This window comes from Schistocerca piceifrons, chromosome 3, assembly GCF_021461385.2.
Source record: "Schistocerca piceifrons isolate TAMUIC-IGC-003096 chromosome 3, iqSchPice1.1, whole genome shotgun sequence".
Classification (NCBI taxonomy): domain Eukaryota; kingdom Metazoa; phylum Arthropoda; class Insecta; order Orthoptera; family Acrididae; genus Schistocerca; species Schistocerca piceifrons.
In genome coordinates, this window is record NC_060140.1 from 310,362,092 (window position 1) to 310,378,080 (window position 15,989).

Here is a 15,989-nt window from a genome sequence, read left to right on the forward strand (position 1 = left end):
GGTCATTCCTAGCCACGTGACGCTGCTAGTGCCTGGACGAGTTTATATCAATAGTAGGTCGATGATCATAATGTTCTGGCTGGTCAGTGGATGTAAACCAGAGAGGATTGCACATTTCACATGAGGAACTTACAATGAAACCGCAAAGTGGATGTTGCATTTGTTGCCTGCTGACCAAAAGGAAATGCGAGAATGAAGTTCTCAACAATTAATGGACCCTTTTCAGAAATAATCATATTGATTTTTTTGCTGCTATTTGTTCCTGTGGACGAGATGTCGGGTCAGTTACTTAACATTGGAACACTGTTCAACTACATTAATTCAAAAGACTCCTGAAGAATATACCGGCAAATATTTCAAAACGACAAGGTGCTGAAGTCACAGAGAAAAGTGGTGTAATCTAATCATTAAGATGATTTTACTATCATCAATTTCATCTGTCAGTGCTTATATTTAGCCGACAGAACCTTAACAGGCTATGACAACATAAGTGTTCTGAACCTACTGGGTGATTGCATAAAGAAGGTGACATGACTGGATTGTAAAATTAAATGCTAGACAATTTTTCTGCTCACAAAATTATTATATTGAATTCGAATTCATAGTTACACTTTCTCAGCGTACATTAGCGGCCTATTGTATGTAATCATAGTGCTGCTATTATGGTCACTATAGGAATCTTATTTTCATGGTGGTGGCTTTATCACAGTACCTAGATTTAGAAATTAGTTAATATTAATTACATTTATTAAATGTAAAAATTGCACTTCAGTGTCCCATTTGCAGTCAGAATTTCAGGAATGTAAGTGAACTATTTTGTGACTGCTTTTATTTTCACAAATTTTGTCTTGTTCTCGACTATGGTTAAGCTAACTGCAGTTACCGTTTACAAAACATTTTTGGAAAAGATTAGCAACTTTCCATTACAACACAACAGTATTAAACAGACAGCAGAATTATGCCCATTATGTGAACTACTATCTCAGGGTCAGTTTCCCAGATATTATCTAATATTTTCAGATAAACGGAACATTGCAGATGGGCTTTATAGGATTGCTGTACTATATTTCATCACTAGTGGGAAGAATCCACATAGCACTATGCAGTGTTCGTAGCTCTTCGTATTGTGTTCTGCTTTGGCATTCAGACTCTGCAGAGTTCAAACTATTGTCAGGGTAGCCTGGTACTGACTGGGCAGCCTGAAGTCGTGCACTTGGCATAGCAAACACTTCCGCTGAGAAGGTGGGGTATCCACAACCTCTTTAAAGTGACTCTGCAGTGAACAGTTTCAGTAAAAGAAGATGAGTTCAGGTCCTGATAAAATTCACAAACGGCTTGATTTACCCTAAGTGAAAAGTCATTGTGAAGTGAATACGTGATTGTTTATACGAGAAAACTGGACTGAGAAAGTAAATGGAACATATAATGGAGAGCTAGTTTATGGGCCCTACGGTCGTCAGGATTGTACTAGCGGGAGGCAGTGGTGAGGAAAAGAAAACATTGCTGTCAGTTATATATTTATTAATCACAAGCACAAAGTTGTCTTCCACAGCCGGCTGCTGTGGCCGAGCGGTTCTAGGCGCCCCAGTCTGGAACCGCACGACCGCTACGGTCGCAGGTTATTAGAATCCTGCCTCAGGCATGGATGTGTGTATTGTCGTTAGGTTAGTTAGCTTTAAGTAGTTCTCAGTTCTAGAGAATTGGTGACCTCAGATGTTAAGTACCGTAGTGCTCAGAGCCGTTTGACCATTTTTTGTCTTCCCCAGCAGCAACTGCTCACAGAGCAAGCCGCTATGTTTTTGGCGGACGACGAGACCAGTAGTGCCACCAACGGTGGGCTGTCTGTAGCTCTGATCTTCAGAGCGTTCTCGTTGACGTAGAAGACCAAACCCTTAGTGCGGCCTCCCGTTAGGAAAGAGAGAGAGAGAGCCTGGCAGCGTTGGTGTCCGCTGTAGAAACCAGTGGGAGAGGCAGCAGTGGCTCAGTCTCACGCTTATGGATGAGGATCTGCTTCTAGACCCGGCTGGTCAGGCCTCGAGAAAGCCAGCTGAATGGTTACAGTCACAGCACCCCATTAGTCTCGGCTCAGTTGTAGGCGCTGCACATCACAGCAGCTAGGTCTCTTCAAAAGGTTATGGTGCTCCACGGAAGTTCGAAGTCTGCGAATGCCATCAAGCTTCCTGGTTTTCCGCTTGGTCAGCTCTCTCGGTCGCTTCAGAATTTCTCAACTTTATCTTTCAGACGGTCTTTACTCCTGCGTGGGTAACTGTTTAGTTACTGTCATAACAAATCTAGGCTTTCTTGTGACACTCCGCGTAATCCCCATTATGCTGTCGTGATGCCATCGTGCTGCGTTCGCTTCCTTGGGCTCTCGGACAGTTTGGAGTGTCGCAGTATCTTCCACATTCAATGGTACTCCATCAGCCTGTGTCTCTTTCTGGCATTCCGCCACTGAACGACAGGCGTTGCCGGGGACATACTGTGACAATTTTTAATGTCTATCTGGAATACTATACTACCGAGCACCAATGTGCCATTTAATTGTGCAGTTTAATACAACGTATTAAATTCATGTATGTTTTTTAAAGAAAGTAATGACACGAAAGAAGAACAAAGAAAATATTTGTCCTTCTCTTGTTTTTGAGGTTGAGCAGTTCGAAGCTGTTACAATCTTCCCTTTGGCACTACGTAACAATTCTGTTAACCATCAAAAATCAAGTGGGTAACGGCCTTGCCGCAGTGGATACACCGGTTCCCATGAGATCACCGAAGTTAAGCGCTGTCGGGCGTGGCCGGCATTTGGATGGGTGACCATCCGGGCCGCCATGTGCTGTGGCCATCTTTCGGGGTGCACTCAGCCTCGTGATGCCAATGGAGGAGCTACTCGACCGAATAGTAGCGGCTTCGGTCAAGAATACCATCTTAACGACCGGGAGAGTGGGATGCTGACCCCACGCCCCTCCTATCCGCATCCTCCCCTAAGGATGACACGGCAGTCGGATGGTCCCGGTAGACCACTCGTGACCTGAAGACGGTGTGCTTTTTTAAAATCAAAAATCAAGTATTTAAATTTGTATGTGCCACGTTGCACTCATGTGCCTGTATTTTTCCTCAATATGTAAGCACAACTTTCTACCTCCGTAACAGTGTCCCTGTTTCCTTTGATTGTTTCCACCTTGTACTTCTCCATCACACCTACGAGGGCGAAATTACTAGCAAAACTACAAGAAGATCTACCATCTATAGACTCACGAATTAGAGACGGAAATCCACAATGATGGCCATCGACAGATTTGTATACGTCAACATATGTGGATGAACGTTTAATTTTAGTTGTGTTTGCACAGTTATTCATCGAAAATATGAAATGGGCTACGTACAACATGCGGCGGTACGGTTTCGAGAATGGTGATGTGTTTGGCTAGTCGTTGTTGTAGTGAATGTTGTTATGATACCTGAAGCTTTCTGGGTAAAAATAATTATTTTACCTGACGTACAAATCAAAATAAACAACTATGAGGTTGTCGATACGTGGTGCATGGAAAATTATGTGCACCAACTACACATAGTTAACAACTTATTTAACTTTTTCACAACCTGATAAAAAATTGCTTGAGCTCTCCTGTAAAAATTATAAACTCACTATAAATTTAAAATAAAACCGGTAACATAAGATTTCTTCATAGTCCAAATGTCTAAATGTTTTATTTTTAAATCAACACTAATCACAATAAATCCAAGTCCATCCTATACTCTACGAAAAAACTCAGTGTCGACTAGTGCTAAAATAATCAGAGGCGCCATTGCAATTGAGTTCTAATCCAACTCGGTACGAGATTACTCCTGTTCCGAACCAGATCTACACACGAAAATGACGAGTTCCACCGAACATCCGGAGAAGTGATTGTAAATGTTGTCCGCGGCTCGTGGTCTTGCGGTAGCGTTCTCGTTTCCAGCGCACGGGGTCCCGGGTTCGATTCCCAGCGGCGTCAGGGATTTTCCCTGCCTCTAGATGACTGGGTGTTGTGTGTCTTTCATCATCGTTTCATCCTCATTCACTCGCAAGTCGCCGTAAAGAACTTGTGAAGCGGCGGCCGAACCGCCCCGCGAAGGGTCTCCCGGCCACCAATGCCATACGCTCATTGTCATTATTATTATTCTAAGTGTTGATCACTGTTAAATTTCCAGAGCCCACACTGAACTGTCAAGAAAATGGCTCTAAGTGTTGAGCCTAACAGCGCAAAAAATCTTGTAAGTTCATAAAAGCTTGCGGCGAAATCACCGGCCAGACCAGAGTAGTTTTCAACTGCGTCCGATCGAGTACGTGTGAGAAAAAATGAATTCGCCCTTTTACAAGTGGGGTTCCCCAGCTCCCGGAAATTCCGTGAATTACGTCACTTAACGTATCAGAGTAATCACCAGTTTAGATTATATCTTTTTATACAGAATTCCAATCTTAAAGCTAGATGCTTCATTATATACACACCTTGGTTAATGAGACATATTACACCTAATAAGATAATGAATTAGACATATGAAAGGCACATCTGTCTTCAGGGAATGGCCTGGTCTTTCCTCCGTGCAATCCAAATTCATGTATCTTTAACGACATTTAGATTACAGGAGAAACTACGAAAAATTTTGAGTAGTAAGTAATCATTAGTTCTACAATCTAAATGTTGTAGATCACTAGTTCTACAATCTAAATGTTGCATATGAAGCATATTTACTTTCATCAAGACATACTGCCGTGCTATTGTCTATCTGTGTTGGTTCATTAATTAGAATAATTTTTCGTAAATACTTGATTCAATTGGCTCTCTCTGGCCAAATAAGAATGTAACTAAACAGGTAGGTAAGTCATTCGATGCGTTTCGATGAGTACTTTAATCTCAAGGGTCGTTGTCTCTTCTAGTTGAAGTATTTCCAATATTCACAAATATTTAGCGAAAAGTCCGTTGCAGATGTCTTCTCTGCATTGTGACTAATTACGCGTATCACTCTCATGGTCTATGTATGTATCAGCTGAATCGTCGTGCTGTGCTCTCGAAATTGGTGTATCCCATTCCACTGTACGCTTCATGGTTTAATCACCACATGCTCAAAAATGTACACAGTTAACTAGCCTTTGTGTGAAATGTATCTGTTCGTGTGACGTCACGCCTGGACCACGTGGACTGAGCGACCGTTTCTGGCCTAGCCAACAATCCAACTTGGCCTTCCGTCAAACGACACCGACGGGCTGCCGCACTCAAACCAAATCAAACCATCTCTGATCTCGTTCCTAGCCGTGGTGTTAGAAACGCAATATTTAAGGAATGCGCCTCGAGAACACTGGAGGTTGACTCGTGTACCTGACACATTATCCATCTCTGTATTAACAGGGCAATCCCATGGGGGTGCATCGATGACTTTGTAACTTTGTGAGTCTACATTTCTGGGTGGCTGGACATTGTTTACATGCAGGGCAAAGGCCGGTTGAGACTGCGCCATACTTCTACTAGGACTGATCGGCGTTACTCACTCTCAAAATCACAGCCTTGAGCGACCTTCCAGCAGTATATCCAGTGTCCCAAATAACTCCGACAGTAAAGTGATCGACAGTGCGAGAATCAACAAAGAGCCTCTCTCTCTCTGCGTACTGAGAATTTTCCTTGGTTGTCTTCTTATGTTCGACATCCCAAATTAGAATTATTTATTAATTTTTCTTTAAATGTTGGAAAATAATACTTATTACGGTGACATCCGTCTCAGAATCTGCAAACCCCATGTCATGTTAAGCTGTGAGTCTTTTCAAATGCTTTAGATTGGCTCCTCCATTGCGCATCATCGTCCTGGTCTATAGGTGAGACCAGCAGTAGTTTGTTCCGCACACACAACTGTTTCGGAAGACTCAGCCACAACGTCCTAGTCCGGCTAGATGATACTCCTGTCCGGCGACGTGAATATAAACAACAAATTTACGATACTCACCAGATTTGCTACCTTTGACTTCCACTCATTCTCACATGCGAGGAAATTTGTTACTCTAAAAAGACTTGGAATCTACTAAAATCGCATTTGTGGACTGCATCTGTTCACTGAAGTATCTTTGAACGTTGTACGTTGGTTTATAAGTCAATGGACATCAAACTAGAGATTCTAATTTCATTACTGATGCGAGAAAAGAAACGTAATGTCGTCAATAGCAATAGAATCTTCACGAAAAAGAGCCAGTCAGCAACAGAAGCAATATGGACCAGCGAGGCTCAATGTCATTGAGGAAGTGTACCCTATGCTAATAATGGTAAAAGTATTCTGTACTTACACTTTCCACGTCAAAGTGCAAGATGTCGGCGATGTACAGGGGCAAAGAAGAGAGTTGCAGGTAGAAAGTAACGTCCAGAGTCACGAGGAAGACAACCAGGGCCCAGATAGCTGGCGTCGACAGCAACCTTTTCCAGGGCACAGGCAGTTTTTGCTGCAACGTCAGAAACGTATGTTCGAAGGTTGCACCTGCTGATTGCACTATATTGTTCGAGAACTAATGCAAAGATATCTTGGTAAAACAGGCAATTAGTGAAAGGACAATCAAGAGAGATATTAGGGTCCTTTCTCCTAGGCCTTATCCTTCAACTGGTGGGGGGATGTGGAATTAATCGCTGGTAATCACCTAATGTTCACTGTGATGATGCAGTTCAAATATAATCTGCAAGATGAAAGCAACGGAACTCTCTCATTGCTACACAGGCAACAGCTAAGACTGTATACTTACCACTAAAGGGAAGAGTGCTTTTTGGATTGACAACCGAAAATTCCATATGGAGACACTAACGAGAATATTAGGGAAAAGATAGATTGCTACTCACGATATAGTGGAAATGTTAAGTCGCTAGCAGGCACAACAAGAAGACTACTAAACACGTAAGCTTTCAGCCAGGAGGCCTACTTCTGAAATAGACGTCATCCTCGAAAAAGCAGCTCACACACTACTGGCCACTGTCTCTGGCTGCCGAGTCCACACTGCAGCTGCATATGATGGGAGAAGCAGTCTGGGTGCAGTGGGTAAGGGTTTGAAGGAGGCTGAGTTGTGGAGGGGGAGAGAGAGCGGGATTCGGGTGGGCACGATAAAGCGCTCTTTGTGGAGGCATACGGGGACGAGATGGAGAGAGAGTAGAGCAGTTAGGTGTGGTCGGGAAATAAGATGAAGAGTGGGGGAGAGGAAGGCAGAAAAGAAGGGAAGTAAAATGACAGTGGATGTGCTTTGGGATAGAAGGCTGTGTAATGTTGGAACAGGAAAGGGGATAGGCAGATGAAGGACAAAGGGTAATGGAGGTTGAAGCCAGGAGGTTTATGAGAACGTAGGATATATTGCAGGGAGATTTCCCACGTGTATAAGTAAAAAAAGCTGTTGTTGGTAGAAAGGGTCCATATGGCACAAGCTGTGAAACAGTCGTTATCATGAAGGCCGTTATGTTGGCCAGTGTGCCCAGCAACTTGGTGGTCCAGCTGTTTCTTGGCCACAGTTTGTCGGTGGCCATTCACATTAACAGACGGCGTGTTGGTTGTCATGCACACGTAGAATGAAGCACAGTGGTTGCAGCTTAGCTTGTAGATCACATGTCTGGTTTCACAGGTAGCCAAGCCTTTGATGGGCTTGGCGATGCTTGTGACTGGACTAGAGTAGGTGGTTGTGGGAGAACGTATCGGACAGATCTTGCATCTAGATGTGATACAGCCATGAGAAGAGGAGTTTGGAGCAGAGGTTGTGTAGGGATTTAGGTTCAGTGGGTGGCGAAATCCAAAGTGGCAGGGGTGGGAAGAACAGTGAGTAGGAAATACCTCATTTCAGGGCACGACAAGAGGTAATCGAAAGCCTGGAAGAGAATGTGATTCAGTTGCTCCGGTCCTGGGTGTTACTGAGTCCTCATGGCCGGGTAATGGGAATTTGGGAGGTGGTGGGTGGCTGGAGAGATAAGGCACAGTGCATCAGCTTCTGTACAACGTTGGGAGGATAATTAAGGTCTGCGAAGGCCTCAGAGAGATCCCTAGTATATTTCGAGAGGGACTGCTCGTCAATACAGATGTGAAGGCCATGGGTAGGTAGACTGTATGTAAAGCACTTCTTGGCATGGAATGAGTGGGAGGTGTGGAAATGGAGGTATTGCTGATGGTTGTAGGTTTGATGTGGGTGCAGGTATTGGTGTGTTCATCTTTCAGGTGGGGTCGAGGAGCTGGCTTGTTGGGCTGAGGAGGACCAGGTGAAGTGAATGAGGGAGAAGTTGTTGAGGTTCTGTAGGAACATGGATAGGATATCCTCATCCTGAGTCCAGATCACAAAGATGTTATCAGTGAATATGAACCAGGTGAGGGGTTTCAGATTTTGTGTGGTTAGAAGGGATTCCTTTAGAAGTCTCATGAACAGCTTGACTTAGGACAGTGCCCACTGCCGTACCCTGAATTTGTTTGAGAGACTCTGAGGAATCCGATCCCTAATCAGGGATCGCAATAAACAAAGTTCCAAATCAACTCCAGCTGCAGAAAGGTAAAATTGCATACAAGAATCGGCGTTAAGAGGGATTCAGTGATGAGACATGCACTACCAATGTTCCTGACAGAGAGGGAGTTCATTACTTGTCACTATTCTCTAGGCAGAGATTCTTGGATTAGCAATCAAAACGACCTGGATCCTGGAGTTGACCCCAGTCATGAGTGAATTTCTGAATAAAATTCTTCAGTAGAATCGATCGAATAATTCAGACTTAAGAAGTAACCCTTGTTCTGCCAGAGACACTGTCAAAGAAACCAAGGTGCGAACAGCTATTCAGACTACCCTCTTGATCTTCCGGTGGGGAACTGTCCTAAAGGGCCGAAGAATCAGCAGTGACCAACGGCATGAGAATGCAGAAGGCGACAGAAATCTCTGCATTAAAGACGCATAATGTGTAACAACTGCACTTGCGTCCTGAAACAGATAAGTTGTCATAGTGCTCCCTCTTTTAGCAAACGATTCCGAATTAATCTTCCGTTCGAATTTCCTGCAAAAGACGATGTTACCACCATAAAAAATTTCAATAACGAACGAAATGGTAGCATTCCATGAGTCGGAGGGGAAATGTCAGCCGTTTGAATATAGTAGGGATGCACCTGTAGTGTAAGGGTAGCGTCTTTGACTAGTAATCTAAACGTCCTCAGTACCGGGATCGAACCCCGCCACCGCTTAAACTCTGAATAAATATCATCAGCAATGGCAGCCGAAGACTTCCGGCATAAAAAATCACCCTCATTCTGCCAACGACCTTATCAAAGAGGGTGGTGGAGCGGATAGAGGTGGAGGGCACTCTCGTACTCTTGGGATGGAAACTGTCCCTACAGACGGAAGATCAGATATGATCAGTGGCATGAGGATGCAAAAGGCAATGGAAGCCACTGCATTAAAGACGCATAACGTGTATCCACAGGACGTGTAGCCTATAACTGATAAGTGTCATTATGATCTCTCCACTGGCAAAAGATTCCAGAGTAGTCACGAATTAGGATCTCCAGGAAAGGACTGCCGAGGCGGTGGTGACCCAGATAAAAAGATTGAATAACCAACGAAAGGATAACGTTCAACGAATCGGGGCATGGAATGTCAAATATTTGAACGTGGTAGAGAAGCTAGAATATCTGAAAAATGTTTACCCTAGATATATTGAGGGTCATTGAAATGAAATGGCAAGAAGGCAAGGATTTTTGATCTGATGAGCATCGGGTAATGTCAACAGCAGCAGAAAATGGTATATAGGGAGTAGGATTCGTTATCAATAAGAGGGTAGGGCAGAGAGTGATTACTGTGAACAGTACAGTGATAGGTTTGTTATCATCAGAATCGACAGCAAGACAACATCGAAAACGATATTTCAGGCATACAAGTTTATGTCGCAAGCCGAAGATGAAGAACAGAAAAAGTATATGAGGATATTAAACACATAATTCAGTACGTGTAGGGAGAAAATCTAATAGTCATGGGGGATTGGAATGCGTTTCTAGGGGAAGGAGCTGAAAGAAGGGTTACAGGAGGACATGGGTTTGGTACTAGGAATGAGAGAGGAGAAAGACTAGTCGATTTCTGCAATAACTTTCAGCTAGTACTAGCGATTACTCTGTTCAAGAATCACAAGAGGAGGAGGTATACCCGGAAGAGGCCGGGAGGTACGGGAAGAGTTCAATTAGATTACATCATGGTCAGACAGAGATTGCGAAATCAGATACTGGATTGTCAGGCGTAACCATGATTCAAATGTAGACTCAGCTCACAGTTTAGTAGTGATGAAGAATAGACTGAAGAGGCAAGTCAGGAAGAATCATTACCGAAGAAGTGGAATACGGAAGTACTAAGGAATGAGGGTCTACGTTTCAAATTCTCTAAGACATCTCTGAAAAGGGCAATCACAGAAGTTATAAATAAGAACATAAGTGCAAAGAAGGTAACTGCGAAGAAACTATGAGTAACGGAAGAAATACTTCAGTTGATGGAGGAAAGAAGTAAATACAAAAATGTTCAGCGAAATTCAGGAGTACTTCTCTACAAGTCACTTGGGAATGAAATAAACAGGAATTTAATGGAAACTAAGGCGAAATGGCTGCATGAAAAATGTGAAGGGATCGAAAAAGAAATGATTGTCGGAAGAATTGAATTAGCGTATAGAAAATAAAAGCAAGGATGGTAACATTAAGAGTGCAATAGGAATTCCACTGTTAAATGCAGAGGAGAGAGCGGATAGATGAAAAGAGTACATTGTAGGCCTATATGAGGGGAAGATTTGTCTAATGTGATAGAATAAGGAACAGGATTCGGCACAGAGGAGATAGGGGATCCAGTAATGGAATCAGAATTTAAAAGAGCTTTGGAAGATTTAACCTCAAACAAGGCAGAAGGAATAGACAACATTTCATCAGAATTTCTATAATCATTGGGGGAAGTTGCAACAAAATGACTGTTCACGTTGGAGTGCAGAATGTATGAGTCTGGCGATATACCATCCGACTTTTAGAAAACTATCATCTACACAGCTACGAAGACTGCAAGAGGCGACAAGTGCGAGAATTATCGCACAATCAGCTTAACAGCTCATGCATTCAAACTGTTGACAAAAATAATATACAGAAGAAGGGAAAATAAAATTGAGTATATATTACAGGACGATAAGTTTGTCTTCAGAAAAGGCAAAGGAGCCAGAGAGGCAGTTGTGACGTTGCAGTAATGGGAGTAAGACTAAAGAAATACCAAGATCCAAGAGGTAATAATAAGAGTGAAGACCAAGAACGAAGTGCTCGGTTCAAAAGGGTGTAAGACAGGTAAGTAGTTTCCGCGCCTATTGTTCAATCTATACATAGAAGAAGCAATGATGGAAATAAAAGAAAGGTTCAAGAGTGGAATTAAAATTCAAGATGATAGGATGTCAATAATAAGATTCGCTGATGACATTGCTAAGCTACAGGAAAACAACAGCTACAAGAACCAAGAGACAAAAATAAAGAGAACAAGAACGAAGTGAACGGATTAAAAAGGGTATATGACAAGTTTATATCCTTTCACTGCTACTGTTCAAGTTACACACCGCCCAAGGAATAACGGAAATAAAGAAAATGTGCTGTGGGATGAAAATTCCGGGTGAAATGAATGATAAGATTCTCTTGTGACCTTACTTCCCACATTGAAAGTGAGGAAAAATTGTAGGTTCTTTTGAATGTTTCGAAGCGTCTAATGAGCACACCGTATTGAAAGGAAACCAAAGAAAACGAAAGTAATAAGGACTGACAGAAATGAGATTTGCTACAAACTTGCATGGAAACTGGGAGCCCCACATTAGAGGAAGTTAAGTAGTTCTGCTACCTTGTTAATAAAACAATGCATGACGGACAAAGCAAGGAGGACGTAAGAAGTAGATTACTTTGCCAAAAGAGGAACTCCTCACAAAAAGAAGTGTACTGTTATCAATCGTTGGCCTTAATTAGAGGAAGAAATTTCTGAGAATGGAGTCTGTAATGGAATATGTACAGTGGGAAACCAAAAAGTAATAGAAAACTTGAAGTTATAATGACAGATGATGCTGAAAAGTAGGTGGACTGATAGGAAATGAAGATGTTCTCGGCAGCGCCAGCGAGGATATGAACATGAGGCAACAATGAGAAGAAGAAGGGTGAAGATAACTGGGCATACGTTCAGACATCTTGCGATAGTTTTCACACTGCCAGAGGGAGTCGTACAGGACAAAACTTGTAGGGGACGACAGAGACTGGAACATATCCAATAAATACCTTGGCACTCGAATGTATAGTGGCCTCGATGTATCGACGTTCTGCTGGATCGATGTTCTTGTGTTGCGCCGGCGAGTCGGCAACCAGCAGCCACCATGGCACACACCATAGCAGTCCGATGCCGCCAAACACGTAGAAAGTTAGCGGCCAACCTACCGACGTCGCGCATAGAGAGCCCGTTGCCGCCATCGATACCACCATACCACCGTACAGCCCTGCAGGAAAAAACAAGTAAACCTAGTACACTTCTAAACAACAGAAAAATTCAAGCATACATGTCACTAATATTCCTAAGAGGGTGTACATTTGAAGACCTAGTTACCACTTCTTTCGTTTGGACTCCAATGTCTGAGGATATTCTAAATACTCTCTTTTCGTCGCTTATAATGTGAAGCGCTTCTAGTACGATTGTTTTTACAGAAATAGATTCTTGCATTTATGTGTGTAATCCCCCCTATGAACCATGAAACTTGATGAGGTGAGGTGGTTTACGTGCCTCAACGATACAGATAACCGTACTGTAGGTGCAATGAAATGGAGAGGCATCTGTAAAGAGGCCAGATTAACCTATGGTTTCTGAAGGACAGCAGACATCAGTAGCTGATGGGGCGACAACCTCGATGATTGAGCTGGCCCTTGTAACATCAGCCAAAACGAACTTGCTGGGCAGTTATAGCGAACGAATGAAAGCAAGACGAGACTGCAAGCGTTATTTTCCCCGAGGGCATGCAGCACTGCCGTACAGTTAAATGACGGTGGAATAAGTAAAAAATATTTAGAAGTAAAATAGTCCTGAATTTAGATAGAGTGGCAATTGCTGTTGTCTGGTGGAAAGGACAGGCTTTCTAGTTAGCTGGGTACAGAGTTATAAATACAAAATGAGTTGGTTGAGCAATATGGGACGTAACATCTGAGGTCATCAGCCTCCTAGAACTTAGAAATACTTACACCTCACTAACCTAAGGACATCACACATATCCATGCCCGAGGCAGGATTCGAACCTGCGACCTTAGCGGTCGCGTAGTTCCAGACTGTAGCGCCTGGAACCGCTCGGCCACCTAGGCCGGCAAAATGAAATAGGGGTTGGTAATGCAGGAATAGGCCTAATACGTAATAAGAAAATACAAATGCGAATAAAATTTATGAACAGCACGGTAGAGGCATTATCACAACCAAGATAGACAAGATGCCAACACCCACCATAACAGTAAAATTTATGTGATGACTAGCTCAGCAGATGATGAAGAGACTGAATGGATGTGCTGAGCTAAAAGAAATCATGGAGATAGTTAAGGTAAACAACTGAACCGTGATGTGTGACTGAGATTCGATAGCAGGAAAAAGACAACAACAAAAAGTAGTAAGAGAAAAAGAACTGGGAGAAGGTAATGTAAGAGGGAGCCGCGAGACAGAATTTTACATGGAGAGTAATTTAATCATCTTTAATGTTCGGTTTAAAAAAATTATGTACGAAGGCTATTTACGTGGAAGAGACCAAGAGGGACGAGAAAGTATGAAACAGATTAGATCGTGCTAAGACAGAGACTACGAAACTAGATGTTTAACTATAAACCTTTTCCGGGGGGTAGATGAGAACTCTGCCACTATTTTTGGTTGTGAACTGCAGATCATAATTGAAAAAACTGCAGGGAGGCAGAAAATTAAGGAGATGGGATCTGAATAAGATAAAAGAACCAGAGCTTGAAGAGAGTTTCGAAGGGAACATTAGGCAACTATTGATTGAAATGTGGGTAAGGAACACAACGTAAGACGGATGGGTAAGCTTGAGAGATGAACTGAAGGCAACAGAGGATCATACAGGTAAAAAGATAAACCGCGGCAGAAATCCTTTGTCAACGCATGAAATATAGAATCTAATGGACGAAAGGAGAAAATATACAAAGGCAGTAGTGAATCAAACTAAATGAAATGCAGGCCTCTAAAAATGAGACTGCCAGAGACTGGAAAACGGCAAAACAAGAATGGCTAGACGAGAAATGTATGGATGCAGAAGCATGTATATCTAAGGAAGAAATAGGTGCCACCTACAGGAAAATTGAAAGAATAGTTTTGAGAACGAAGTAGCGGCTGAATGCGTATCAAGAGCTCAGATGGCTAGCCAGTGCTAAGCAAAGAAGGGAAAGTTGAAATCTGGAAGAAATATATGGAAGGGCTACACAAGAAAAATTAAAGCAATATTATAGAAAAAGGAAGCAAATGTAGATGAGTTTGGAGACATGATACTTTGAAACGAATTGCACCGAGGACTGAAAGACTTCTGTCGAATCAACGCCCTTGTAAGTAGACGACATTTTCTCAAAAATTGTTGAGAACCTTCGTAGAGACAGCCCTCACAAAATTATTCCTCTTGGTGTACGACATATATGAGACAGACCAAATATCTTTAGACTTCAAGAAGAATGTAATAATTTATGTTCCAAAAAAGGCAGGCTCTGACACTTGTCAATATTATCGAACTTTCAGTTTAAAAGTCATGGCTGAAAAATACTGACACAAACTATTTACTGCGAAATGTGTAATATGTGTGTGTGTGTGTGTGTGTGTGTGTGTGTGTTTGTGTGTGTGTGTTGTCTCTGCTTTCGGACATGTCCTAAAAAACAGACACCATCTTGATCCAGCAACCGCTATCAATTACAACGCAAAGAAATTACAGTCACTGGCTGGAACGGGCATTGATTTAAATCAGTTAAGGCGAGATGGCCAATTATATCTTCAGTGCAGATGCACACCAGGCTCGTACGCTTATGGAAATTGGCGAAATGCCTCCAGTGATAAGGATAATGGGCCTGGGGCCCTACATCAGTAGTGTGTGGATAATTTGAGAATTTGGGTCTGACGTGAGGCGTGCTACGGTATTCTGTGCAGATGCGATCACCGCTATGTCCGAATGGCGCAGTATATATATATATGAGACGACACAGTTGTAGCCTATCCCCGATGTTACTGAGTCTGTACATTGAGCAAGTATTAAAGGAAACCAAGGAGAACATTGCAGAGAACTTGGAAGAATAACTCTATGGATAGTGTCTTAAAAAGGGATTATAAGATGAACATGAACAAAAATAAAACAACGGTACTGGAAAGTAGTTAAATAAAATGAGTTTACGGTGAAATTATTGATTAGGAAATGAGACATCGAAATTAGTCGATAAGTTTTACTACTTGAGCAGCAAATTAATTGGCGATGGACGAAGCAGAGAGGATGTAAAATGCAGGTTGTCTATCAGACAAAACAAAAATTCTGAAAAATAGTGATTCATTAACATCTAATATAAATTTAAGGGATTTGAAGTCTGTCCTGAAGATATTTGTCTTATTGTAGCCTTGTACGGAGGTGAAACGTGGGAACGTGGACGATAAGCAGTTCAGACAAGATGGGAATAGAAGTTTTTGAAATATCTTTTAGAAAATTCTGAACATTACATGGGTGGTTCGAGTAACTTATAAGGAGGTACTAGACTCAACTGGGGAAGAAACAAATTTATTGCACAGCTTAACTCAAAGAAGATATCGGTTGATAGTACATTTACTGAGGCATCAAGGGATAGTCAGTTTGGTAAGGTAAGGCTTGGGAGAAAGGGAAATTGATACGGAAGAGCGAGGCATGATCACTCGTATTGCCTTTCTTTGCACACTTTCAATTTCCCCTGTTAGTGCTATTGGTATGGTTCCACACACTTGAACA

The 15,989-nt window shown here is 42.4% G+C and overlaps 1 protein-coding gene and 1 pseudogene across 1 annotated transcript in view; one reads left to right on the plus strand and one right to left on the minus strand.

Moving 5' to 3' along the window:
- Positions 1-15,989, minus strand: part of LOC124788616 (sialin-like) — a 74,396-nt gene that overhangs the window by 41,707 nt on the left and 16,700 nt on the right. The window contains exons 5-6 of the mRNA XM_047255886.1: positions 12,283-12,497; positions 6,308-6,460 (exon numbers count right to left, since the gene is read on the minus strand). Of these exons, the coding sequence (XP_047111842.1) occupies positions 6,308-6,460; positions 12,283-12,497 (368 nt within the window). The remainder of the gene's footprint in view (positions 1-6,307; positions 6,461-12,282; positions 12,498-15,989) is intronic.
- On the plus strand, positions 2,722-2,839 carry LOC124790837 (annotated as a pseudogene).